The sequence below is a fragment of the Malus sylvestris genome, chromosome 14 (assembly GCF_916048215.2).
Source record: "Malus sylvestris chromosome 14, drMalSylv7.2, whole genome shotgun sequence".
NCBI classification, from domain to species: domain Eukaryota; kingdom Viridiplantae; phylum Streptophyta; class Magnoliopsida; order Rosales; family Rosaceae; genus Malus; species Malus sylvestris.
Window position 1 is genome coordinate 14,792,544 of NC_062273.1, and position 26,319 is coordinate 14,818,862.

The 26,319-nt window shown below is 38.7% G+C and overlaps 1 protein-coding gene, 2 long non-coding RNA genes and 1 pseudogene across 3 annotated transcripts; all 4 read left to right on the forward strand.

Annotated features, from left to right (window-relative positions):
* The first annotated feature begins 7,114 nt into the window (after positions 1–7,114).
* On the forward strand, positions 7,115–7,922 carry LOC126598520 (uncharacterized). Its single transcript, XR_007614868.1, has 2 exons — positions 7,115–7,261; positions 7,300–7,922. It is a non-coding gene; the product is annotated as an uncharacterized LOC126598520 (long non-coding RNA).
* Positions 7,923–9,531: 1,609 nt separating this feature from the next.
* LOC126598519 (uncharacterized) lies at positions 9,532–17,593 on the forward strand (annotated as a pseudogene).
* Positions 17,594–19,328: 1,735 nt separating this feature from the next.
* LOC126598464 (ubiquitin carboxyl-terminal hydrolase 8-like) lies at positions 19,329–20,157 on the forward strand. Its single transcript, XM_050264830.1, has 2 exons — positions 19,329–19,472; positions 19,582–20,157. The coding sequence occupies exons 1-2, from the start codon at positions 19,329–19,331 to the stop codon at positions 19,723–19,725; spliced, it is 288 nt and encodes a 95-aa protein (XP_050120787.1). The 3' UTR covers positions 19,726–20,157.
* A 5,221-nt stretch (positions 20,158–25,378) lies between these two features.
* On the forward strand, positions 25,379–26,319 carry LOC126600805 (uncharacterized). Its single transcript, XR_007615594.1, has 2 exons — positions 25,379–25,509; positions 25,862–26,319. It is a non-coding gene; the product is annotated as an uncharacterized LOC126600805 (long non-coding RNA).

Sequence of the window (26,319 nt, forward strand, 5' to 3'; positions counted from 1 at the left end):
ATTTGAAGGAGGATTTGGACTACCTGAAATATTCGAACGAGGATTTGGACTAACCGTATCATTTGAATGATGATTTAAGCATTGTTTCTTATAATATCGTTCTTTTATGATGACATGCCTAATTGTTTGTCTAGAATCAATTTCAACTTTTGTGTGTGTAATGGGGGACGAGTGATCTTCTTGTTTTGTTATATTTTTTTAGAACTAGCAAAACGTTGCCGTTTTACTATTCCTTTTTTCCAAAGTTCAAAATGATGTCGTTTTGACTTGGTTTTTTTTTTTTTTCAATAAAAGGCTCCTCCGGTCGTCGAAAATCTCCATGAAGAGTGGAGGAGGAGATTTCTAACGACCGGAGAGACGAACACCCTCCTTGCACTACTGTCGCTAGTGGAAAACAATAATATCTACACACGCAGGTGCATGTTTGATCCCTTGATCTCCCTTTCCCTAATAACTCACAATTTGCATAATCCAAAGTTTTTTTCAAATTTACAGTTTATACTACTTTCTAATTAGTAGGTAATTAGCAATAAAAAATAAGAACAAAAGTTGGATTAAAATAGAAAAAATGGGATTTAGTTGAGTTGAGTCGAAGATTCCGTGGGTTTGATGTGACCGACCGACCGCTTGAGATCTTTTAGCTCCCGCCTAAACCCAATCATATGCACACACATTTACCATTTTCTCCTTTGCCTTTGGGGTCCTTGCTTTTCCCATTCCCCAACAGTACCAATTACCAAATGTATGAGACTACCCATTTTATCATTGACTCACTTGTGTTTTTTTCCTCAAAGGACCACTTGACCAAAAAAGGAACACTCAAGAAACATCAAGTTAAACTTTACAAATTATAGCATATGACGTTTTACTATTGTGAAGAAAAGTAATTATGTCTATACATTTTAATGTGAGTTCAATTTTCGATGATTTTTTTACTTTTGACAATTAATTAATGGGTAAATTACATAGTAGCCCCTCAGGTTTGAGGTCTATTGCAATCTTATACAACATCTTTAAAACATTTCACTTTCATACCTCAAGTACTATTTTATTTCAATTTCATACAACCGTTAGATTTTCCATCCAATGGTCTGTTAAATGCTGACATGGCTGCCACATTTGTATTGATGTGGCTGCCACATGACAAAAATAATAATTTTTTATACATTAACAATATTATAATATTAACCCTATTAAAAAAAAAAAAACAAGAAAAACCCGAACCCAATCCCCTTCATTTCCCCCACCTATCTGTAACTCCCCCAGAAGAAGAACAAACCAAACCCCTCCCCCCCTCCCGCCGAAGACCCACTTGCCTTTCCCCCCTCGCGACGACCCACTTGCAGTGAAACCACCCCCCCCCCCCCCGCGCGACGACCCATCTGCCGTGACCCACCCCCCCCCGGTGCAACGACCCACCTACCGTGACCCCCCCCCCCACGATGACCCACCTGCTGTGAACACCCCCCCCCCCCCCGCGACGACCCATCTAGGCACCTCTGCCCTTCCCGTCAATGATAAGCTCGCGACCCCCCCGGGCGACGGTTGCAGGTATTTGGGTTGTGGGTTGTGGGTTGTGGTTTTGCAGGTAGTGGGTTGCGGGTTGTGGTTTTGCAGGTAATGGGTTGCAAGGGTTTCTAAGAAAACTAGTGAAAAAAAAAAGCAGATAAGTGATTAAAGGTGGGGGGTTTGAGGTGGGAGAGGTGGATGGGGATATGGGTTTTGGGGGAAAGAGACGCATGGAGGCAGAGGGTGGCGGGGGAAGAGGTGGGGAGATGGGTGGAATTCGAAGTTCAAACCCTAGAGAAGGAGAGGGAATGAAGGAATTGAAAAAAGGGTGTCAGGGAGTGCGTTGGGGTTGGTGTGGAGGAAGAAGAAGAGTGGGAGAGATGGGTAAGGGGGTGGGGACAGACGGACAGGAAGGAAGAGATGGGTAAGGGGGTGGGGGTGAGATGTGGGGTTGTGGGGAAGGGGATATGGGTTCGGGTTTTCTGGTTTTTTTTTTTTTTTAAATTTTTTTAAAAAATTTTTTTAGGGTTAATATTATAATATTGTTAATGTATAAAAATTTATTTTTTTTGCCATGTGGCAGCCACATCAGCACAAATTTGGCAGCCACGTCAGCATTTAACAGTCCATTGGATGGAAAATCTAATGGAGGTGTTGTTTTGAAATAAAATAGTACGTGAGGTATGAAAGTGAAATGTTTTAAAGATGTTGTATGAGATTGTAATAGACCTCAAACCTGATGAGTTTCTATGTAATTTACTCTTAATTAATTGACCCACTAACGTATTGCTTTACTAAAAAAAACTATACAATTTATAGTTAATAACTATACAAAACCAACGTCCTATGTTTAAGTACCATTGGATCAATGTTAAAATTTAATTAACTTATTAATTATACAAACCCACATTTGTTTACAACACAGATGAACAATTGATTTGAAGATTCATAATGTAATATTAATTGTCAATTCCCTTACTATAACATAAACAGATTGATTATATCATGTATCGTTGTTTGAACTATTTGAATGAAGTAGGTTTCATTATTAATCTTTTTGAGTGTTGACTTTGTGCTTATCCCCTTTTTTCACTAAGTTTTCTCTTTTTTTTTAACAAACAACAATATCTACACTAAGAGGATGAAAGAGTGGGTTAAGCCTTATGATAGGTTTGTCATAATAATGTGATTCAACTTCGCCTTTGACGAGAATCGAATCTAAGACTTCTCACTTACAAGTGAAGAGGAATACCACTAGACTATAATACTAAGTGGCTCTCATCCATTTGAAATCATTTAAGCAAAAAAAAATCCAATCCAAAAGTGATTCAATTGAGGAGATGGCATTTAAACATATTAGAGGGCTTCTTGTCAACTAAGTACCAGTTTGGTAAAACTAAAATTTAGAAAAGATAAAAAAAAACTACAAAAAAAAAAAAAACCTTAAGGTTATTTTAGTGCTTTGGTAAATACACTGAAAATAGTTTTTTTACATAATTGAAGAAAAGAAGGTAAAAACTGAAGCAGAAAAATGTAATTTTGAAAAATCGGTTTTTTTTTTATTTATTTTTTTAATACAGGGGTGAATAGTATCAATTAATGAATTTTTTTTAAAAAGGAAAATTAATGAAAAAAGCTTGAAAACTTTGAATTTTAATCAAAATGACAAAAATGTATTGTAAGTGAATAGTACCAAAAGTGATTTTTTAGAGTAAAAATATAATTTTTCTTTAAAATGAACAATACCAAAAGTATTTCGTTAAAACTCTTTTTTATAAATATCCATCCTACCCTCCCATTCTCTCTTTACCTTACCTAAATTTTGAAAGTTTGAGGAATTTAGAGTAATTATAATTAATTTATACTAGGGCAAGATCTGCATATCACTAAATTAATTTAGTGATTAGATAATCAATTATAGGGAACCGTCAGATTAATTGTAGGATTCCGGTCCTTCGTATTTGCAATATAATTTGTGGCAGTGCGACCTTAAAGCACACCAACGTTATTCAAATCAACGCAATCAAAATTCCAAAAATACCCCTCCTACCACTAATGGTCCAGAAGAATGGCTTTATAGTCTTTCTACACATGGGTGCTCTCTCCAAGGCCGCCACATGTACAAATAAATTATTAACCCAGAAAAGAAAATTAAAAACAATAAAGAAATTAAAAAGAAACAGAAATTAAAAAAAAAAAAAAAAAACAGCATATGATGAGTTGCAATGAACAGAAGCGCGTCAGCTCTTTGTCTTCAATGCAACAAAACTCTTTGTGTATGACTTGAGAGACTCAAAGATTTTCAATGTGAAGTACTCTCTTTCCTCCCCCTCTCCCTCTCTCTCTCTCGGCATGCTTTCTCTTCCTTATTACATTGTCTCACCTCATCATCTCTCCTTTTCTCTGTCGCTAGACCTCACTTTTTGCGTCTCTCATGCTTTACTGCTCTTGCCCTTGTTGTGACATTTCGGGCTTGATTCCGCCGTAATACGATATTGTTCGCTTTGAGCCTCGACCACGTCCTCACGGTTTTATTTTTAAGAACTCACACAAGAACTACTTAGTGTTGTGATTGGCTCATATAATTATGAGTTGGCAACAATTTCATCTCAACCATGTGGAGTGCTAGCTACTTTCGGCTAAAGAAAGGGACAAAGGAAAAGGGAGACATCTACTTTTGGCTAAAGAAAGGGACAAAGAAAAAGGGAGACATCATCATGTCTAGCCCTTGATTTGTGGCCTTTTCAAAGGTGGTTTTCTTTTGTTGTTATAAGTGAAAAGGGCTTGCCGAGTGAGAAGGTAAGCATCAGAAAAACATCCAAGGTGGAGAGAGCATTCGGCTATCCCATGGAAAAGGTTGAACATGGGTTGAGAGAAAATCAAGAGAGCTAGAGTGAAAAGTATTCTAGTGAAAGAACTCTTGGGGTAGAGTGAGGCTCTTGGGAAAATTCTATGAGTGGGTGTGCAAGGGATTTGGGATTGGATTATGTTGATTTAACTCATGTGTACTTGTACTGTTATTCTCATAGTGAAGAGCAACATCTCTCCGGGGACGTAGGCAGGTTTTTGTTCAATTCGGTGTCTTTATTTCGTGTATTTTATTCTGTTCAACTGAGTGTGATTTAGTGAGGTTGTAATCTGAATCTCGTTTCCGCACTAATGAACGGGCCAAGGCACAACACTTAGTTGGTCACCCATCCTGGGATTGCTCTTGCTGCGAACTCGCTTAACTTCAAAATTCATAAGGAATCCGAAGCCAGTGAGCGAGCTCCCAAAATGCATCGTGCTAGGTAAAGATGGGAATAGACATAAGGCTTATAGGATCCACTCCCCTGGCACGATGTGGGATGTCACAATTCATCCCCCTTAAGGGCCCGAAGTTCTCGTCGACACACATCCGGCCAGGGATTGACTCTGATACCAAATTGTTACATCTCGGCCCGGGCCCCCACTACATCCCTAGCTCGACTCCGCCGTAGCACGATATATTGTCTGCTTTGGGCCCCGACCACGCCCTCATAGTTTTGTTTCTAGGAACTCACATGAGAACTTCCTAGTGGGTCACCCATCCTGGGATTGCTCTTGCTGTGAACTCGCTTAACTTCAGAGTTTCTAAGGAATCCGAAGCCAGTGAGCTCCCAAAAAACCTTGTACTAGGTAGAGATGAGAATATACATATAAGGCTTACATGATCCACTCCTCTGGACAATGTGGGATGTCACACTTGTTGATTAGTTTCTTCTTTTCCTTTTTATCCTAAGTGATATATATATATTTATTTATTATTATTACTACTTTTAGTACACTTTTGGGAGTTTGGTGTTTTTTTGCTGTTGAGGATTTGAGGAAACTTTGAGTGGAAGAGATTGAAGAACATGATTGCATTTGCTAGTAGTTTGGTGGGTTTTCCTTTGGCTTCACTTATCTAAGAGTAGTTCCAGCGTGGGAGCCCTCTCCCCAGACATTTCACTATTCAATCCACCCAGCGAACAATAATTACCTTTTGCATCTCCAGTGTGGAAGCCCTTCCCCTGACAATAGACAATAAAATATTAGTATTTTTTTTATTTATAAAATAATACAAAATAATTTTATTTGTAATTTTGGATAAGATTTTTAATCGTTCTCGTTGCACCACGTATCATAATCCGAAAAAGACAATTATTGGTGATGGATTTCCGACAATAAGAAAATATGAAATTGTGGTATAAGGTAGATGATAATGAGAAGGTATTTATAGAAAAGTAAAAACAATTTTTTTTAAAAAAATTTCAGATACTGTTTCGGATTTTTTACAATTTTTTACAATTTTTTATTGAACTAATTAATCTCTGCCGTTTGATTTAAAAAAAATTGAATTCCAACACTCCAGATTGTGCCACGTGTCACAACGGTAACTTTTCTTAATTTTAAAACTATTTTTTCTTTTATTTATTTATTTATAAAGCAGAATAATATCAACCGTTGATCTCAGATCCAACGGTTGATATTAAATAAGTTTATTTTTATTTTTATTACCATTGCAAATCGGACGGTCCAATTTAAAGAGCCGTTGAGATCGAACGGACTGTAGGAAGCCACGTGGCTTCCCAACGGTAACATCGGCAGATTGCGACGCGAGCCTGGCTTCTGAAAAGGTGTTGGCTGACACGCCCCCACGTGCGGGTGAGGTGCACGCGCCTGACAGAAAAAAATATAAAATTGGGCTGACGCCAGGATGACGTCAATCCTGGTGTCACATCCACTCGGGCTCGCGGATTGGCAATTCCTCATAGGCTTGTTGCTCGGGCCTGGCCTGTCCCTCGGGCTCCCACACGCCGGAGCACTTCACTCGGGCTCTACGACCCTGTTCACCAGCCTTTCCCCCGAGCACCAGCCAACGCTGGAACTGCTCTAAGAGATCTACTGGTGGGGTAAGCTAGGGGTGGGTTCAAAAAACCGAAAACCGAAAAAAACCGACAACCGAACCGAACCGAGGCCGAAAAAAACCGAACCGAAAAAAAACCGAACCGAAACTGTCAAACCGAACCGAACCGAATCTGACCGGTTCGGTTTCGGTTTTTGAGGTTCGAAAACTGAACCGAACCGAACTGAACCGATATATATATATTTAATTTTTTTTTTCAATATTATAAATAGTTTAGGCATACAATCATAACAAAACAGAACTTGTTGCCAAGTTGGTTTAAGCGAAATTTTTCACACTGGTGGCAATGGGTTCGAACCCTCATGCCTTTAGGATTTATGAGATTGTTTTTTAATTTTGTTGAGAAATCAACAAAATCCTTTAACCCTAACTTTTTTATTTTTCATTCCCCTCTTCTCTCTCTTGTTCCCTGCCTCCAGACTCCCTCTATGAACCCTAACCCAGTAACCCTCTCGCGCCGCCTGAGCTTCCTGTCTCTCTCGCTCGGTCTTCAATCGCTCTGTCTCTCTCAATCTCTCAGGCAACCCGCGACAGCGCGACCCTTCTCACTCTCAATCTCTCACACCTCGCCCTCTCCATCAGTCTCTCATCTCGCCGTTTCGAGTCTCGATAGCAAAAGGTTAGCCTCCTCTCTCTCTCTCTCGGTCTTCAACTTCAATCACTCTCTGTCTCTCTCAAACTCTCTGTCTCTCTCGGTCTTGAATCTCAGGCGACCCACGACGGGGCGACCCATCTCACTCTCAATCTCTCACACCTCGCCCTCGCCGTCAGTCCTTCATCTCGCCGTGAGCTTCTTCTTGCCGTTTCGAGTCTCGACTGCAAAAGGTTAGTCTCGCCGTGAGCTTCTTCTTGTTCGTTCGCAGACGGAAGCTCTCTACTCCAAACTCTACGAAAAGTACACAAAAATCAAGGTGTTCTGTGTTCTTTCCCACTTCTTTACAATTTTTTTTGCTCATTCATTTTTTTTTGCTTAATCAGTTAATTGTATGTTAAATTTGCTCAGGGGAGAAATTTGAGGTTAGGGAAATAGAAAGTAATTGTCTTTTTTTGTACTTCTGAATTTTTTTTGCTCATTCATTTTTAATTGCATGCTAAATTTGAGTTGGGAACTTTTGCTTACTTGTTACCCAGTTGGATTTTTTTGAGCTACTTTTGCAGTTTCTTTCTTCGTCTTAATTTGGGAACAATTTGATCATGTTTGACTTATCATTTTGTTTTTGGGGTAATCTGTCAAGCTGGTAATATATGTGGAAGCTCGGCTATTGGAGGAAATCAGCAGCTTTATGGTTTGGCAAGGTGTAGTGACGATAGATAGCCTACTTTTATGTATAATTTGAAAGAGGATGGAGATAAGTATATTTCTCTGGGAATCAGAGCTTCCATGATATGTGATTACCTGTTATCTTTGAATTTCTCTGCCGACTCTTGTATTTCCTTAAGTGAAACTATGGCCCTGCAAATTTGACATGTTGTTGAAGGTTGTAAATCATATGTTGTTCTTTTAGTGGTAAAAATCTTGTTAAACATGTATTTTCATTTAGGTTATGGACTCTTGGACTTGCTAAGTCATGATGGAAAAGACCAAAGATTCATTGGTAACGTGTTCTGAAAAGTAGCATAGGCATTGCAATTCTCTGAGTAGCGTTTTATTATGGATAACGTTTTTGGTGCTGAAGGAAGATTTCCATCAAACCTAGCATCAATAGAGCATATTGTTTCTTGACTACATTATGTATGAGTATTAGAGTTTAAATTGTAAACGGATCTGGACAATATATGAAGTTGGTATTGATTTCTCAGAGAACAAATAGAATTGAACATCCAGGCTTGTTCTTGTTGACATGATTTATATAAGATATACTTATATCACTTTAGAGAAAACTGGTTATATGCATCTGTATTGTCTCAAATTAACTGGGTGGTGTTCAATTTTAGATTATCCTTTGAATACTAGACGTCCAGATAATGGCTTTGTGGTCCTTCAAATAAATTACTGATAGTGTTCATGCAGTTGATGGTGAAACAGGTATGGTAATTAAACGACTTCATGTTTAGGAATGATAGGCTTGTACTTTGTATTTTAAAGATGTGTGCATTTTTCATATAAATTTTGTTTATTGTGTTAGAATGCTTATGTTATAATTGTGTTGGAGATGTTAAAATTTTAGATTTCAATTTTGTTTTCATTTTTCCCAAAAAAAAAAAAAAAAAAAAAAAAAAAAAAAAAAAAAAAACCGAAAAAAACCGAAACCGAACCGAAAAAAACCGAACCGAAAAAAAACCGAAAAAAAATGGACCGAACCGAACCGAACCGAAATTTCGGTTCGGTTTCGGTTTTGGCAAAAAACCGAACCGTTTTGAACCGAACCCAGCCCTAGGGTAAGCTCATTTTCTGCAACTATTACTTTTTTTGTTGGCTTCAAAAGTTCAAATGCATGTGAAATTACAAGCAAGTTCTTTTCTTTAATTTTTAATTTTTTAGAGAATATGTAGCTTTTAGCTGTACTGCTTTTCTCATTTGGGTGCTTTTGTAGTCAATAGAATTTCTTGTGTGCGTTTGGTTTATGGGTTTTCATTTTTGGAGAGATCAAGTTCTGGTTTTTTGAGGTTTATGTGATCTCAGAGTTTGGAATCTTTGATGGGTTTTGTGCCTTTTCAAAGAATGGTTTTTGCAAGGTGAGAATTATTCAACTATTATTTTTTCAAGAATTTTAGGAATTTTGCAAATTAGGATATCTAATTTCTACAGATAGAAAAATGCATTGCCATCAGTATTTTTTGTGTAATTCAATTGCTCTTTAAAATCTAATTTCTTCTGTTCTTATCAATATTTGCAGAAAGCATATTCCTTTCCAATTGTCTGTTGCAAAACATGAAAAATAGATGAAAAATCTGATTTATTTGGCATATGAGATGTAATAACTGCCATTGGTGTCAATTTTTGTTGCAGCTGAATGCTTTTCTTTGGTGTATTTATTTTTATTCAATGTACTGCCTATTTTCTTTGGTGTATACTCCGTCTGTGTAAGTTTATCTTACATTGTTGATCCCAAGCCCAGATAAAGGAGGAGGGGGAGGGGGAGGGCATTTGGTAGTCGACAGCCGACACTCCATTCTTATGTCGAATCTTTATGATAATGAATTATATACGAAATTGCGCTAACGCTAGGTCGTCACCCGTAAGTGGCATGCTGAGCCGACCCCACTTAGTGGGATAAAGCTTTGTTGTTGTTGTTGTTGTTTGTATTTTCCTGCCTATTTTGGGAAAAGAATTTTGTTGTAGAAATTGCATGTCATTTTTAGCAGTATCAGTATTGTTAGGATTAAATTCAATCCTGCAGGTCTTGATTTTTGTTCTTGTTATTGTTTCCATAGTTGTTGCAGAGTTTTCTATCTGTTAATGGGACTAGAGATGAACTTCGATAGAAGTTGCACGGCGGATTTGAGTCCTAACACTGTGCTTCTGACTCATGGTCATCGTTCCCATGTTGAAAACAGGAGCACAAAAGGGAAATTAAAACGTAAAGATGATTTATTGAGCATAAAGGAGGATTTTGTGGAAATTAGCTTTCATCGCTATCGCAGTGCTTCTTGTAAAAGTGTTCCATCTAGGCCTGTTGTTAACGTAGACCTTAAGCGTGGTTCGATATATCAAAGCTCCAAAGAGGTACAATATATTAAGAAAATGGGCACTGTCGAAGGAAGGAGAAAGGTTCAAATGCCGCGTAGTTCTGATGAGGAAAGCTCACATAATAGGTCTTCAGTAGTATCTTTGAAATCGGACTTGAATGCACCATCTGTTGGACGGCCTCATGTTGAACCATGTTCGTCAGATAGCTTAATTGATATTTGTATGGATCCAGATAACAGGGAAAATCACTCTGCTGAAGCTTTAAGAGACTTCTCAGTGGATCTAAAACTAAGAAGTGATGCTGTTGCCAGTATTAGGACAGATGATACATCATCCATTTCTGTTAATGATAAATAGTTTGGAAAAACTAAATGTAGTTAGTTTTGTTATTAGTTGTGGTTAGTTAGGATTGTACAAGTTTAGTTAAGGAAGCTAAGGGTATAAATGTAAAGAGCCAAAAGGCTATATAAATGTACATCCATGTAATTGTTTATTCAGTCAATGAAATACAATCTTACAGAAGAAGATTTGTTTTTCTTTATGGTATCAGAGCCTTTTTGCTTCACAGCATCGTATCCATCTTCCGCATCGATCGATCTTCTCTTGATCGATTCTTGGTGTTTCAACTCTGATTCTTCACTCTTTCTTCTCTGATTTCTCTTCTGTTCGTCGATTGATTCTTGTTCGAGATCATTGCTTCTCCGTCAGATTCGTCCCCAATTGGATCTTCTCTGACTCCAAACCCTAATTTCTCTTCTAATCCTCCTTCTCTGAATTCGTACACTTCTCTGACGATTCACAACATTGGTAGTATGGTGCCGATTAAACTGAAAAGCTCCAACTATCTTCCATGGCGAGCGTTGTTTGCTCCTATTTTCCAGCGTTATAAACTTCTCGGTGTGATTGAAGGCACTGAGATCTGTCCACCGCCTCTCTTGGCTGATCGCTCACTGAATCCAGCTTTTGAAGAATGGTATGAAAAAGATCAAAATCTGCTGATCTGGTTGAATTCCACACTTTCTGAAGAGATTATTCCGTTCACGGTTGGCGTTTCGTCCTCTCGCGAGCTTTGGGTGAAGCTTGAACAGCGTTTTGGTGGTGTTTCGGAGGCTAATATTCATCAATTGCGCTCACGCCTTCAATCGGTACAGAAAGGCTCCAATTCTATCTCGGGATATCTCCAGCAAATCAAGGAAATTGCAGATTCATTACATGCTGCAGGTGCTTCCGTCTCTGATCGTGATCTAATTGCTGCTACTTTACATGGTTTGCCTGATGAGTTTGAGTCCTTCATTGATTCTATAATGCTTCGTTTGTCTTCAACGTCTCTGGATGAACTTCACGGTCTCTTACTTACCAAGGAGCTTTCTATGGCTCGAAGGAAGACAGTCGCTTCAGCATCTGTGGTTGAACCATTTCAGGCCTTTTCTGTGCAGTCTCAGCCTCCTCTGCTTCCTACTCCCTCGGCATTTGCTGCTCAGTCTTTACCACTTCACTCTGCCTCTCGGTACAACTCCAATCGTGGCAAGCCTCCCAGGAGTCAATTCATTTCCAATCGAGGAAATCGCAATTCTCGTGGTAATTTCAATCCTAATCGTGGTAATCGGATTTATCAAGGCTCGCGCAATCATCCCGGTTCTTCTACCTTCAAAGTCCAATGTCAAATTTGTGGATCTACCAGTCATGAGGCCCTTGACTGCTTTGATCGCATGAACCCCGAGATCTGTGGTCGTATTCCTCCAGCTAAACTTGCTGCCATGTGTGTACATCATTCTGCTAAACCATCTCAGCCTTGGTTAATTGATTCTGGAGCTACATCTCACATCACCAATGATATTGCTAACATCTCTTCTCCTACTCCCTACACTGGAGAGGACAAAGTGTATATTGGAAATGGTAAAGGTTTATCCATTCATAATGTTGGTTCCTCTTCTCTGTATACTCCTCATCATTCGTTTAAGCTGCAGAATGTTCTTCATGTTCCTTCCATGGCACATAATCTTTTATCTGCTTATCAATTTCTTAAGGATAATGATTGTGAATTAACTCTTGACCCTTATGGATCCACTGTCAAGGATCGTACTTCGGGGAGGATGCTTTTGCGGGGACCGGTTAGAGATGGTTTCTATCCACTGCAAAGTTCGAGTACCTCTTTTCCTTCATTACACTCTGCCTTTCTCAGTGTTAAAGCTCCTGTCAAAGTGTGGCATCAACGCTTAGGTCATCCATCTTCTTCAATATTTCGCAGGGTCATCTCTACTAATAAGCTTGCAGTGCATGGTAAATCTTCAGTTGACTTCTTCTGTTCAGACTGTGCTCTAGCTAAGAACCACAAGCTTCCTTTTGGAGTGGCTTCTTCAACTTCAACTCGCAGCCTTCAACTGTTGCACTGTGATTTGTGGGGACCTGCTTCTGTTAAATCTAGTAGTGGTTTCCAGTACAACTTACTTCTGGTTGATGATTTTAGTAAATATAGCTGGTTTTTCCCTTTGAAAGCAAAGTCTGATGTATTTTCTACATTTGTTATCTTCAAAAACTATGTAGAAAATTTACTTGGAAATAAAATACAAACTTTGCGTTCAGATTCAGGGGGTGAGTTCACTGGTAACTCTTTTGCTTCCTTTCTTCGCACACATGGTATTCTTCATCAATTTAGCTATCCGCATACTCCCGAACAAAATGGATGTGCCGAGAGGAAGCACCGCCACCTTGTTGAAACAGCTTGTACTTTACTTGTTGCTTCTCATGTACCTCATGTGTTTTGGGTAGAAGCCTTCTCGACTGCCATATACCTTATCAATCGCCTGCCCATCTCTGGTCTTACAATCTCTCCTTGGGAAATTTTATTTACTCAGCCGCCGGATTATTCCAAACTCAGAGTATTTGGCTGTCAATGCTTCCCATGGCTCAAACCTTATGTGCATAGTAAACTGGATGCTAAGAGCAAGAGCTGTATATTTTTGGGCTACAGTCTTCAACACAAAGGCTATCGCTGTTTTGATCCTATTGACAACCGAGTCTACATCTCTAGACATGTACTTTTTCATGAAGACGCATATCCTTTTCAGTCCCTGCCTCTTCATTACTCTCGGTCAGCCACTGCTTCTCCAGTTTCTTCTTCTTCCATGGACCTTTACTTTAGCAAGTTTACTCAACCTGCTAATCCAGGTGCTGCTACTTCATCTTCCTCTAGCCCGAGGTCTCTTTCTTCACCGGGTGCTTCTCCTCTTGCCTCTATGCCTGCCAGTCCTGCTGTATCACCAACTGCAAGTCCTGATGTATCACCACCTGTGCCACGCCCTCTTCCCATTTCTGTTAATGATCATCCTATGATTACTAGATCTAAGGCAGGAATTTACAAACCTAAGGCTTATGCAGCAACTAAACATCCACTCCCAGTTCCTCTTGATTTTGTTCCAAGCACCTATTTACAAGCGTCTAAGTATGCTCACTGGAGGGCTGCTATGCAGGATGAATATAATGCATTACTATCTACAGGGACTTGGTCTCTAGTTCCTTCTCATTCCACTCCAAATGTCGTCGGCTGCAAGTGGGTGTTTCGTGTCAAGACAAAAGCTGATGGTACTGTTGATCGATACAAAGCCCGGCTAGTGGCCAAGGGCTTTCATCAGCAAGAGGGAATTGATTTCCAAGAAACCTTTAGTCCGGTTGCTAAACCGGTTACCATTCGAATTCTGCTTACTCTTGCTGTTCAACACAATTGGTTCTTAAATCAATTAGATATTAGCAACGCATTTCTTCATGGTGACTTAAAAGAGGTTGTTTACATGCAACAACCCCCTGGTTTCATTGATCCTCTCCTTCCAGATCATGTATGCAAGCTCAGAAAATCGTTGTATGGACTCAAACAAGCGCCTCGCGCTTGGTTTGATAAACTGTTTCAAGCATTACATGCTCTTGGTTTCACCCAATCCTCCTCTGATGCATCTTTATTTGTATTGCATGGTCCTCAGTTGGTTATAGTTCTTGTGTATGTGGATGACATTCTTGTCACTGGGCCTAACTCCACTCTCTGTCATCAGTTTATTCAGCAGCTAAGTGACAGATTTCCAGTGAAGGATCTTGGTCCTTTAAACTATTTTTTGGGGTTGGAAGTTCAGAGGTCTTCCCACGGGATCTTTCTTCATCAAACAAAATATTTACTTGATCTTCTACAGCGGACAAATATGGAGGGTGCAAAGCCTTGCTGCACACCTCTTGGCTCTCAAAAACTGGATCACAGTGGGTCACTTCTCTCCAATCCGACTGAATATCGGTCTCTTGTTGGAGGTCTTCAATACCTCACCTGGACTAGACCGGACATTGCTTTTGCTGTTAATCAGTTATGTCAATTCATGCATACTCCGCGTGATCAACATTTTCAGGCCGCTAAAAGAGTCCTCCGTTTTCTCAAAGGTTCTTTTTCCCAAGGACTGTGGTTTACCAAAGGTTCTGTTGCTCTCTCTGCCTACTCAGATGCTGATTGGGCTGGCTGCACATTTGATCGGCGGTCGACTACTGGTTATTGTGTTTTTCTTGGCTCTAATCTCATCAGCTGGAGTGCAAAGAAACAAAGCACTGTTGCTCGTTCTTCTACAGAAGCCGAATATCGGTCTCTGGCTCACACAGCTGCAGAACTCACTTGGGTCTGCAAAATTCTTCGTGACCTTCACTGTTCTATTCCTACACTGCCTACTCTGTGGTGTGATAACATCTCCGCCATTTCCTTAGCTTCAAATCCTGTATTCCATGCTCGCACTAAGCATGTCGAGATTGACTACCACTACATTAGAGAACTGGTTTTAGCTCATCTGCTTAAAGTGCAGTTTGTGTGCAGTGCTTATCAATTGGCTGATCTACACACCAAGTCCTTGTCCAAAACCAGATTCCGCTACTTGTGTTCCAAGCTTCCTCTTGGCATCACTTCTGATTCCTCCTCTCGCTTGAGGGGGTGTATTAGGACAGATGATACATCATCCATTTCTGTTAATGATAAATAGTTTGGAAAAACTAAATGTAGTTAGTTTTGTTATTAGTTGTGGTTAGTTAGGATTGTACAAGTTTAGTTAAGGAAGCTAAAGGTATAAATGTAAAGAGCCAAAAGGCTATATAAATGTACATCCATGTAATTGTTTATTCAGTCAATGAAATACAATCTTACAGAAGAAGATTTGTTTTTCTTTAGCCAGACCTCTAAACAATGGTAATGCACTTCTGGAAAGAGACCAAGTTCACACATTGCACAAGTCTTTCTCTGCTAAGGTGGAAATGCTCATTTTTCCTTCCCTACCAGATAGTGCACGTTTGTCCAGGGTCAACTCAAAGACCCGGTTCAGCCTTATTAGAAAGATGTTTGATCCGTTCATGAAGTCCAAGTCTTTGAGAACTCCGAGTTATGAAGTGGAACCTGGTGGAGCCAAAACTACTGTGCTGGCAAACATGACGGGAAACAGGTCATATCAAAAGTCGGTGTTGGCAGTCTTTTCAAATACTGCAGAGAGTCCAAATTGTGAACCCCAGTTTACGAACTGAGATAACCACCAATCTTCTGTTGCATGTTCACCAGTTCACCTACATGGCCATCTCAAGTTACAAAATAAACACGGAATGCCATTTTTTGAGTTCTCGTTGGAGTGCTTAAAAGATGTCTTTGTGGCTAGGACATGGAAAGCAGATAATGCGATTAATTGGGTGTATACCTTTCACTCCATAGGAAGTAGAAAGAAGAGCAATGCTAGTGGTTGGGGATTATATGATAGTGACAGAGATTCTTCAATGGTGGGACAGATGCAAGTTTCCTGTTATCTATGTTCGGAACTCAAAGATGGAGTTTTCGAAAATTCCATGGTGACGGAGTTTGTATTGTATGATATTGCTCATGCAAGGCAAACATGTGCTACCCAATAAAACTCGAAGTGTACCCCTGATGATGTTAAACCTCCCAAAGGTTCCAATCCAGGCACAGTGGGGGCAACTTTAAAGTCGGATGAGTCTTGTCCTACCAAGGTCAAATTTCAATAAAAACATGCTTCCGAAAACAGTGATAATGATTCTTGAGCCTGGCCATCTGCAGATTTACATCCAAACCTTGAAATTGCAGCCATTGTTATGCAAGTTCCGCTAGAAAAGAGAGAGAACTTAGTGATAACGTACATCGAAACCTACTGTCTGTGGGTGAACAGAAGAAAGAGGTTGCCCCTGATAGCCGACGTCCAGGAAACTTAATGGTGGTAGTACCAGCTGAAACCATGGCATGCCGAGTGCTGGAAGCAGGGGTCATTCATCATTACTAGATCGATGGAGGTTGGGTGGAGGCTGCGACTATGGTATCTGGGACATATCCTATCCTCTTACTGTCTTAAGCAATCCCCACACTCAAAATGCTGATAATCAACTATTGGTGGAGAATCAGAAGCCTATGGAACTTTTTGTTCAGGTAAACATCTTTGATGTTGGAGAAAATTTTCGTGATCATAGCTTGAATTGGATAAATGAAGTTCTGTTGTTAAATTCTAAACTAAGAAGAATTCTAAAGACAACGGGTTCGATTTTGCTCGTTCCCCATTGAAGGATCGTAGTTGACTTGCTGCTAATTTCGTTCTTCATCTTTTTTGTTCATGCTTGGTAACAGATGTAGGCAATCTCATGAGCTGTTGCTCGATTTTGATTTGTTTGTAGGGATCAAGGGAGAAAGCACCGGCATTAACTATGACGATGGTTAAAGAGGGACACTATGCAGTTGATTTTCATGCTCAGTTATCTACACTACAAGCATTTTCTACATGTGTTGCCATTCTGCACGGTACAGGCCGCGGGGCAGGAGAGGAACACACAGTTGTGACAACGCAAATCATTGAAAGTCCTGATTGAGGAAGAAGTGAAGTACCTAATTGAAGCAGTTACCGTAGGGGAGAAAAAGGAAGTAGCTACGAGGGTGAAAAAAGTCCAACCATCTTATGTACTCAACCCACCATTCTCTCCAATTGCTCGGGTGTAGATTTCAAGCAGCATCTACAGTTTGCTACAGAGAATCCCACAACGGATTTAGAGATGATCTCTAGTCTAGCCAGTAACCAAAACCAAGTGGAAGGGCATTGGCAACAGATGGCAAAGGCAATGATACAGTGATAGTGAGGGTCATTTGTTATCAAAAAGTTGTGGCGCGGCTCGATGGCCAGCTCAGTCAGGCGAAAATGGCTTCCTGAAATCATTACAGACTCTGAAGCCACCAAGGCTTGCCATGGCCGGAGGGTTAGCACCACAGAGGGGTCCCAATCGTCTTTAAATCATCTCTAATGTATCATTCAATTCGTTCTTGAACGACATTTAAAATCAAAATGGCAACAGCATACGAAACTGTTCATATGGAAACCTGTAGGGAAGGAATAAGTAGAGCATATGAGAATTGGGAGATAGCAATTAACATAGCAGTCCTTTCTGTTTTGCAAATAATATGGATGGTGGAGCCATTACAAACTTTGTTAGCAAATAATTTTCCATAAATTCATGACTAATTCAATGGATTATTGCTTTGCTAATCTTTAATGTTTTTTGCAAACATCTTTATTTCACTGTTAAAGTTTATCTGATGAATATTATCTTCTATCAGGTGGCGTGTTGTTTTCCTAGGTACTTTTATTTATAATTTCGAAAGAGATTTAAGTTTGAATCGTTGAAATGCTGACGTCAAAATTAGTTTGGACCAAGTGCTGCAAGTGCAAACTCACCAGTTGTGCAAAAGAGAATTGCAACCTTTTTTTCCCGTAAATTTTGTATAATTCTCGAATGAAAATAAGGTTACATTGCAACAACAACAATAACAAAACATTTTCTCATTAAGTGGGGTTAGTGTGAATACTAGAACATCCATGCGTTCGGTTTTGTGCTAAGTCTTCCGTTTAGCTTCAAGTACTCCAAGTACTCCAAGTCATTTCTTAGATTTTCTTTCCAAGTCTTCCTAGGTCTTTCTCTATCCATTTGGCTTGAGCCTATCTAATTATCGCATATTCTAACCCTAGTGTCTGTAGGTTTCGTTTCACATGTTCAAACCACCTTAACTGATTTTCTCTCATCTTATCTTCATTTTCGGCTACTCCTACTCTACCATGGATATCCTCGTTCCTAATCCTAACTTTTCTTGTGTACACAAACAAAACGTTCTATCTCAACTACACTCATTTTGTGTAGGTGTTAATGCTTGAGCAACCAATATTGCCGTACTATAAAATTTTCTCTTGAGTTTTAGTGATATACGACGGTCACCCAACACACATGATGCATTCTTCCACTTCATCCATCCAACTTATATTATATGGTTAGAGGTCTAATTTTATTTTCCAGTAATAAACAAAATGTATATATATGGATCCACACTTGCACATATTGATCCACATTTGCACACATCGGATGCACATTTGCACCTACGGTCCCCCGCTAACTGTACATCCTTTTCTTTTCAACAATTTTCACAAACAAATTTTGAATTCAATTCATTCTACTACCAAAGCTGAAGAATTCTTGTCTCTCTCAAATGGTCACGAGTGCAGACCATGTAGTTCAGATGATGCTGGTGAACCTGGTGACAAGATTGCTGATGGCGACACCCGATCATTTTCCCATTTTGTTGGTATTGGATTCTAAAGAACATCAGCTTGTGGACTCTCCAAACTCCAAAGAGAAAAATCTCTTGAAAAATTCATATCGCTCCTTGAGACATATAGATAACCAATCTCAGAGTCAATCCCCTGACAACGATGATAAGAAAATCGGGTCATGCTATCGTCATATCAAGCATACAACTCAATGGAAATTTGGTTTAAAATGGCTGGGTAGGACAAGAGATGAAAACGACTCATGGATGATAAAAAGAACTATTCTTCCAGCCTACGAATGAGCAGAAACGGAATAAGGCATACCTGTAGAGGCCTTGCAGACCTTCATTCTTTCCTATTCCTGAAGGCCATGAATCACACCATTATACTGGCTCATAGACCCCGGAATCTGCATTACACATGCTTTATAAGAAGCACTGACAACATAAATAAATTTTGGTATATAATATTTACAAAGCGTAAAAGTTCAGGTAACACGCGACCAGTTGAAACTCTACAGACACCAAAATGTCAAAACAAATGTTATCCCGAGTCACACTTTACTTCAATAGGCTCAAGTGCATAATATCTTACACTTGCAATGCTCTTAGAAAGATATTTCGGGAAGCTGGTATTGAGTCTATGGACAAAGTACTAGAACAAAAATGTTATGCATCTTGTTGCTTTAGCATTTGGAGAGTTGTTGAGGAGGTTATGGGCTCCTAATGCAAGGCCAGTGGCTCCAACAATTTTCAAGTTAAAACTTGCTAATTTTGCTCCCCAATTCAGTGGCTATAATCAGCATGATTCCCAGGTCAGTTCTTTTTATGTTTATTCTCTCTTTTTTTCTTGGTGGGAATGTTTAATTATGTTGTGCGGGAAATAGGTTTATTAATTGTAAGTTGTTGAAGTGCCTCTTGTAGGAACTTCTTGCTTTTTTGTTGGATGGTCTCCATGAAGATCTAAATCGTGTAAAATTCAAGCCATATATTGAAGCTAAGGATGTCGAGGGTTGTCGAGATGATGAAGTAGCAGAAGGATATTGGCAAAATCACCTTGCTCGGTGATGAGTCAAAATTATATTATATATTTCACCCTATGCTTAGTATAATTTGATAATTATTTTGGTAGAATTTTGATACTTTGCTTTATATTTTCAACATAGGACATTCAACTTCCTCTGGAGCAAAACATGACCAAAGGGACGAATTCTGGAGTGATTCAAATTGGAGGATGTTCATGTGTTCCTTAGCTTATTCGTGTCAAAATCTGAGCAATTTCTACCAAACGGTTATTTTCTGGAGATTAAATGAAGGAGCGGTGCGCGTTGTTGGAAAGTAACGTTTCTGGGCTCAAACTACGTTTTTGGAGTCCAAGATGACTTCGGATGGGTTCATAGCCTTCTGGAGAAGTGTTCAGAATAGTCAAAGCTTTAGATCCAGCTATTTTGGGCTAGTTTTGGAGCTGATTTGGGTCCAAAACGTGGTTGTGCAGATTTTTGGACGAATTTACCAAGTTAATTTAGGATTATGTTTCCTATTTTTTTTAATTTATTTAGTTTCCTAGTCTTATTCTAGACCTTTTATTAGGAGGATTTTATTTAGAGTAGTTTAAAATAAGCCTTTTGGCAGACCTAGGGTTTTTTCGGAGAGAGAGAATGCATACAATTTTTAGAGAAACTTTTGGGGCAAAGCTTAGAGATTTGAAGACTTTTACTTTCAAGGTGTTTTCACTCTTTTTCTATTTCAATAAAGACTTTATGATTTTTATTATGAATATGTGCAACTAATTTTCTTTTGCTAGGGTGAGGCCATGATCCTTAGCAATAATATGTAGTTTCTTCTTAATTTTCTTATGAATTCATGTATGCAAGTTTTGAATTGTTAATCACCGATTCAAACTATCTATCTGTCTTAGTGATTCGTGACCATTAGGATATTTAGAAAAGTAATTTGATGCAATTTTGGCGGAGGGTTGTCCCTGAAATTGACTAAGACTTCTTGTGATTAATATGTGTAATCTCTTAGGATGGACTACACGTTTTAAGGGTTATACGGTTTTTCAAAGGGTTTTCATAAAACTTAATGAGTCTTGCATGTTCACATTCGATCTGGACACCACAGACGGGTTGCATGTTAGATATTCGTTCTATGTTGGAGGTTCTAAGTAGGATATACTTTAGGAAAACCTAACCTTCAAAATATGCATGTATGGTTCATAAGTAATTACAAAAGCTACATAGAATTGTTAGGGTGACGGCGGAACCCTAGTATCTTCTCACTTTAAATTCTAAAAATTGTTTCTTTCTCCTTCTTTAAAATTGCAGTTTTTAAGTAAGCTTTTTAATTAAATTCGTTTTTATTAATTTAGGTCATTAAATCACCCTTTTCCAAAATTTTGTTCTAAATAATTAGTTGAGAATCGGTTTGGTGTTAATCTATTTAAATTAATCCTTGTGGAGAACGACCTTGCTTGAGTCAACTATACTACGACAATCTTGTTTCCCTTGCAAGTATTTTAGGTGTTTTTAACCCTTTTGCGCGGATGGTAAAAATCCCATCACTCAGAATGACTCAATCATTGTTGATGTGTGCCAAGTAAGCATTCTGATTTAAATGCATTTGTAGTTTGGTGATTTAAGTTTTACCTATACCTTCTTAAAGTAAGTTTGTTGGGATTAACTTCATTCAATTATTTTCCCTATATTGCAATATATGTTTGCTTTCCAACTGTAGGATCAGTACCGGTCAAAATTGGTTTGCCTCATTTGCAACAAGGCGTCTGTTATCCTTGACCCATTTATGTACCTTTCACTACCGTTACCGTCAACATCAATGCGGACTATGACTTTGACGGTCCTAAGCACAGATGGGACTGCAATGCCATCTACAATGACAGTGCCCCAGGGTGGGAGGTTGATGGATCTTACTAATGCCTTAAGCACCACATGTTGCTTAAGAGATGATGAAACTCTGTTGGTAGCTGAGGTCCCCCTTTAAGTTTTTCGACGTGCCGAATCCAACTCCGTTATTCGTTTTCTGAAATTCGATCGTTTTAATAGAGTTTTATTAAGTAGCCTTTATATGTGGTTAGGTGCATCGGTGGGAAGTGACACCATCTTCGCTAGTTCGAGCGGCTCTTGGGCAACAAAATATTTGTGAGTGGATCCCTTCTAAACTTACATATTAGCCTAGCATGCATTTCACATTTCATGATTTGAGTATTTTTTATATTATGCTTTACGAACTTCTATATTTGTGGTTTACGAAATAATTATGATTTATTGAATTTACGTTTTACTAAAGGTTATGAAATATTGTGTTTTCGCTTATGAAATTCCATGGATTTATGATTATGATTTATTTGGAATTACGGATATGATTTACCATCGATTTATGAGATGAGGATTTGAGCTTTTGAGCTCCGGATTTGGATATGAGATTTTTGAGGTATGTTCTCGGTGCTTATCTAGCAGGTTATCATACAACACATCCACACAACACAGGTATGTAGACGTCTATGGCCATAGGACATAGTTGAGGATATCTATGTATATATTTCTTCTTCGACGTAACCCAGAGTCGTACAACTTCACTTTCGGGTGATGGGGCCTACCATGTTTCTTCACTCGCGTAACCTAGTGTCGTACAGCTTCACCTTCGGGCGATGGATAGGTACTGCCTTCGAGCGAATGAGGAGTGAGATATTTATGCCATACCCCCACTCCATTGGTGAAACCAATATCAGTGTGTGATGTTATATATTTTCTTGTTTGACGTAATCCAGAGTCGTACAGCTTCACCTTCAGGTGATGGGGCCTACCATGTTTCTTTACTGGCATAACCTTGTGTTGTACAGCTTCACCTTCGGGTGTTGGACAGGTACTGCCTTCGGGCGACTATGATACCCCTAGAGAGTACAGTATTGATGAGATTATGGATTTGCCTGCGGGCGACGATAACACCATTGTTGAGCATTGTTTACACGTACATGTTTTACGAATGTTTTCATGGCATGTAGAGTTTTCAGAAACTTACTGTATGTAGTATTATATATGTTTTCAAAATAGGGGGTTAGTATGTTCAGAAATAAAATGGTTTTCCTCTTATTAGTATTAATATAAATTATGGTCCACACACATTTTCTGTTTTGCGCCCCCTCAGGAGTTAGAATCGAGGCACACGATCCCGACGTTAGGGCAATTCTGCTCAGGCATCCTTGAGTCTCCTCTGTGTAGGATCCATCCTCGGTTCATACCTTTCTATCATAACTCTTTTGCTTTATTCTTGATTAGTTGTATGCTTTGAATATGATTATGCACTATCTCTTTCTAATTACATATTTTATAGGTATGCATGTTTTAAATGGCTTCGTCACCCTCGAGTGTCGGCTAGCAACTGTCTATCCTAATATTCAGGAATATCGGGGTTAGGGTGTGTCAGAGAGGTAGACATTTAAAATGAAAACTAAAAGAATGTTCCAAACACATACTTTCAATCCTAGTGCATTTGCGTAATTTATGTCCTTCCGGTAATCTCCTAGAAAGTAATCAACCAGCTTCGGAGTATGCACCAAGCATTGCATGACACTGTTCATAAAACAAGTATTCCCAAGATTCTCTAGTCCAGTAACTTTGCAAATAGTTAGTTGGAGTTAAATAAGGATTCAAATAGTCAGTGCTTCCATTCATCTTAATAGAGCCACCATAAGTAGAAGTAGAACCATCCAAACTTGATTCTTTATCAGCCAGTTCATCGCTCCTCCAATCTGTACCTTTCTTATAATCTGAAAATCCATGGAGTCGCAATTCAAGGAGAATCTGAAAAGACAATATGAAAAGAAAGGCATGATAAATAAACTGTAGAACTTAATCTGCATGAATGCCATATATAATTATATATAGCAACATTGAGCATTGAAAATTAAGTTTATTAAATATTTGCACTATAAAATTTGGATCCTTGAGAAGAATGCATCATGTAATCTTTTTTCAAAAAAAAAAAAAAAAAAAAAAAAAAACCAAGACTTGATGTAATCTGCTCCACATTTACAACGAATCAATGCAGACGAATGGCATCATTATCACCCATTCCCTCTCCTCACCAAAAATGGGCCATGGCAGCCACAACAGTGCTTTTTAAAAGAACTTTCAAATTTAAAACATAGAAATAGCTTGGGGGAAAATGGAAAGAAAGAGAATTTCTTAAACCTTGGGGGCCCGTTTGTTTGGCTTCACTAAACTTTCTTGGACTAGACTGGCCTGTAATCCGGTGTTTGTTTCACGTGGAGACTACGTTTAATGAGACTCGCCTAGACTGAGTCTGACTAACGGCTTCGTTACAGGGTCTTAGCAAGACCCCCCCTCGAAATTGGACGGACTGTTAAGACCACTATACTCCACTTCACTCCTACCCGCTTCACTCTACTCCTGCAAAATCCGAAACAAAAACGCAACAAAATTTCCTAAGGTTCCCTTTTCAAAACCAAATCCAACTCCCAAAATTTGACCCCAGATAACCCAGAAAAAAAAAATTGCAGTGGGATGAGCTTGAACATTTCACCCAAAAAACCCAAACTAGATCCAACCCTTATCTTCTACCTTCGAGCCAATCACACATGCACCTCGCCTCCTTCAATCTTTTTCTTGCTATGTGTTTTGATTTTAAGATTTGCAACCGATTTTGTGAGAGGAAGTGAAGAGGCAGGAGGCGGAAAGGAATGAAGAAGCATAGAGGATTTGCTTTGGAAATGTCGTTACGTTCTTCAAAAAATAAAGGTTGTTCTTCTAAAATAAAAGTAAAGGCAGCAAATGAAACATTAATTAGGTTTTTAAATGTTAAATAACTACAAAAAATATTTTAATATTTGTTGTTTTGTTGTTTTTAAACGCAAAAGTAAATAAATAATAATAATAAATAATTAGTATGTAATTTAGTCCAAACTACACCAAACACTTCACTATTCTTATCTAGTTTAGTCCAGGGCACGTCATTCCAGCTTAGTCCCTGAAGTTAGTCCAGTCCGAGATAGTCCGATGCAATAAACGCACTTTGGACGTATAGACGTTCATCATGGTGCAAATACGAGTATCCAAAATTAAATGAGGCTAATGAGAAACTAACCCTTGTTTCCAAACCAAAAAAGACCAATCAGATTCTCACCCAAAAAATACAAGAAAGGGAGAAAGAAATCTATATATCGATAAATGTTGCATACATTTAATCACTCACCTCTTTGTTCAGCTGTTCAGAAGTATAGCTTGGCAAATCAACTCTGTCATTCATGAAAAATTGGGTTGTCTGCCCAGAGAAGTCCCAAATAAGCAACTGTCCAATCAATTCTTGAATGAGTGAACATCAACATTCATTTTACTCTCCGGCCGAGTTAAGCCGACGAGTTGGCATGCCCCGCATTCGACCGAAGAACGTAAGGGGGTGTAGTCAAATTAGGATTTGATAAGATTTGAATAGACTTTAAAATCTGGGTGTAGTCAATTAAAATTTTAAAAAGGATTTTAAAGGACTTTGAAATCAGGATATAGTCAAGTTAGGATTTAGCAGGATTTTAAATAATACATTCAAATCCATAGATAGTCAATTACGCTTTTAAAAAGTCCATCTAAATCTAGGTGTAGTGATAATACCAAAGATTTATTAGGATTTGAAGGAATGGGGGATTTTGATGGAATGGAAGGTAGGTAATATAAATACTAAATGCTATCAACAATCCAACCCTCCCCCTTTTGATTTCTTTCACGCCAGACAACAGAAGAGGAAGAGCCATGCTCGCATACTAAAGACAGAGAATGAGGGTGAAAGGGCATCTACATCAACCTGAATCCACACCTGCGAGTATGTTTTTCTTTCCCATTTCTCATCTACTTGGATTATTCTTTGCATTCTATTTGTTTGCCGAGAAAGTTTAGGAACCCATATAGAATATTGAAATTTCAACAATAACAAGAAACCAATTGAAATTTAGAGCTAATAAGGCAGAATTTTCAATACCATGATCTAATTTAGTATCAAGGTCTGTTAGCTTTCACTTCTTAATTTTATTTTATTATTCTTAATTTTGTTTGCTCTTTGAAAATTGAATGTATGTGTAGAAAATGTAGTGCAGATATAAAGGAACGATATATAACAGCGAATTGAGAATTTGTGGAAGACTCACTTTCTTCACTGATACTCACGGTATATGTAGATTACAAAGGATAAGAGTCCTATACAAACAAGCATGAAAGTGGAAGAAGATGGGGAACAAATGGAAGTGAATGAAGAGGAGGAAGAAATGAAAGTGGAGCAAATGGTGGAAGAACAAATTGAAGAAGAAGAAGAAGAAATTAATGAAGAAGAAATTGAGGAAGAAGAACTTTATGAAACCTGTTTGTACCATATTTAGGGCTTCTGTATTTAGATCGTACAAATACTTAGTGGACTTAAATGTAATTATGTAATAAAGGAAGGGGCAAATATGTAATAAGTGAGGAGCCCTTATTCTATAAAAGAACTTTTCACCCTCACAATTAGGGGAGGCCATTTCTGAAGCCTTCTCACCCCTCTCACATTACAGAGGTTCTCTCCCTCACATCTCAGATAAATACAATAATCAGTGTGGACGTAGCCCAAACCTTGGGGTGAACTACGATACATCTTGTGTTA

Excerpts from the sequence above, each read along its gene's own strand:
- LOC126598464 (XM_050264830.1), top strand. The coding sequence starts at position 19,329 with ATGCATCTTGTTGCTTTAGCATTTGGAGAGTTGTTGAGGAGGTTATGG. Across the intron at positions 19,473-19,581 it reads ATAATCAGCATGATTCCCAG|GAACTTCTTGCTTTTTTGTT; the intron begins GTCAGTTCTTTT and ends TGCCTCTTGTAG.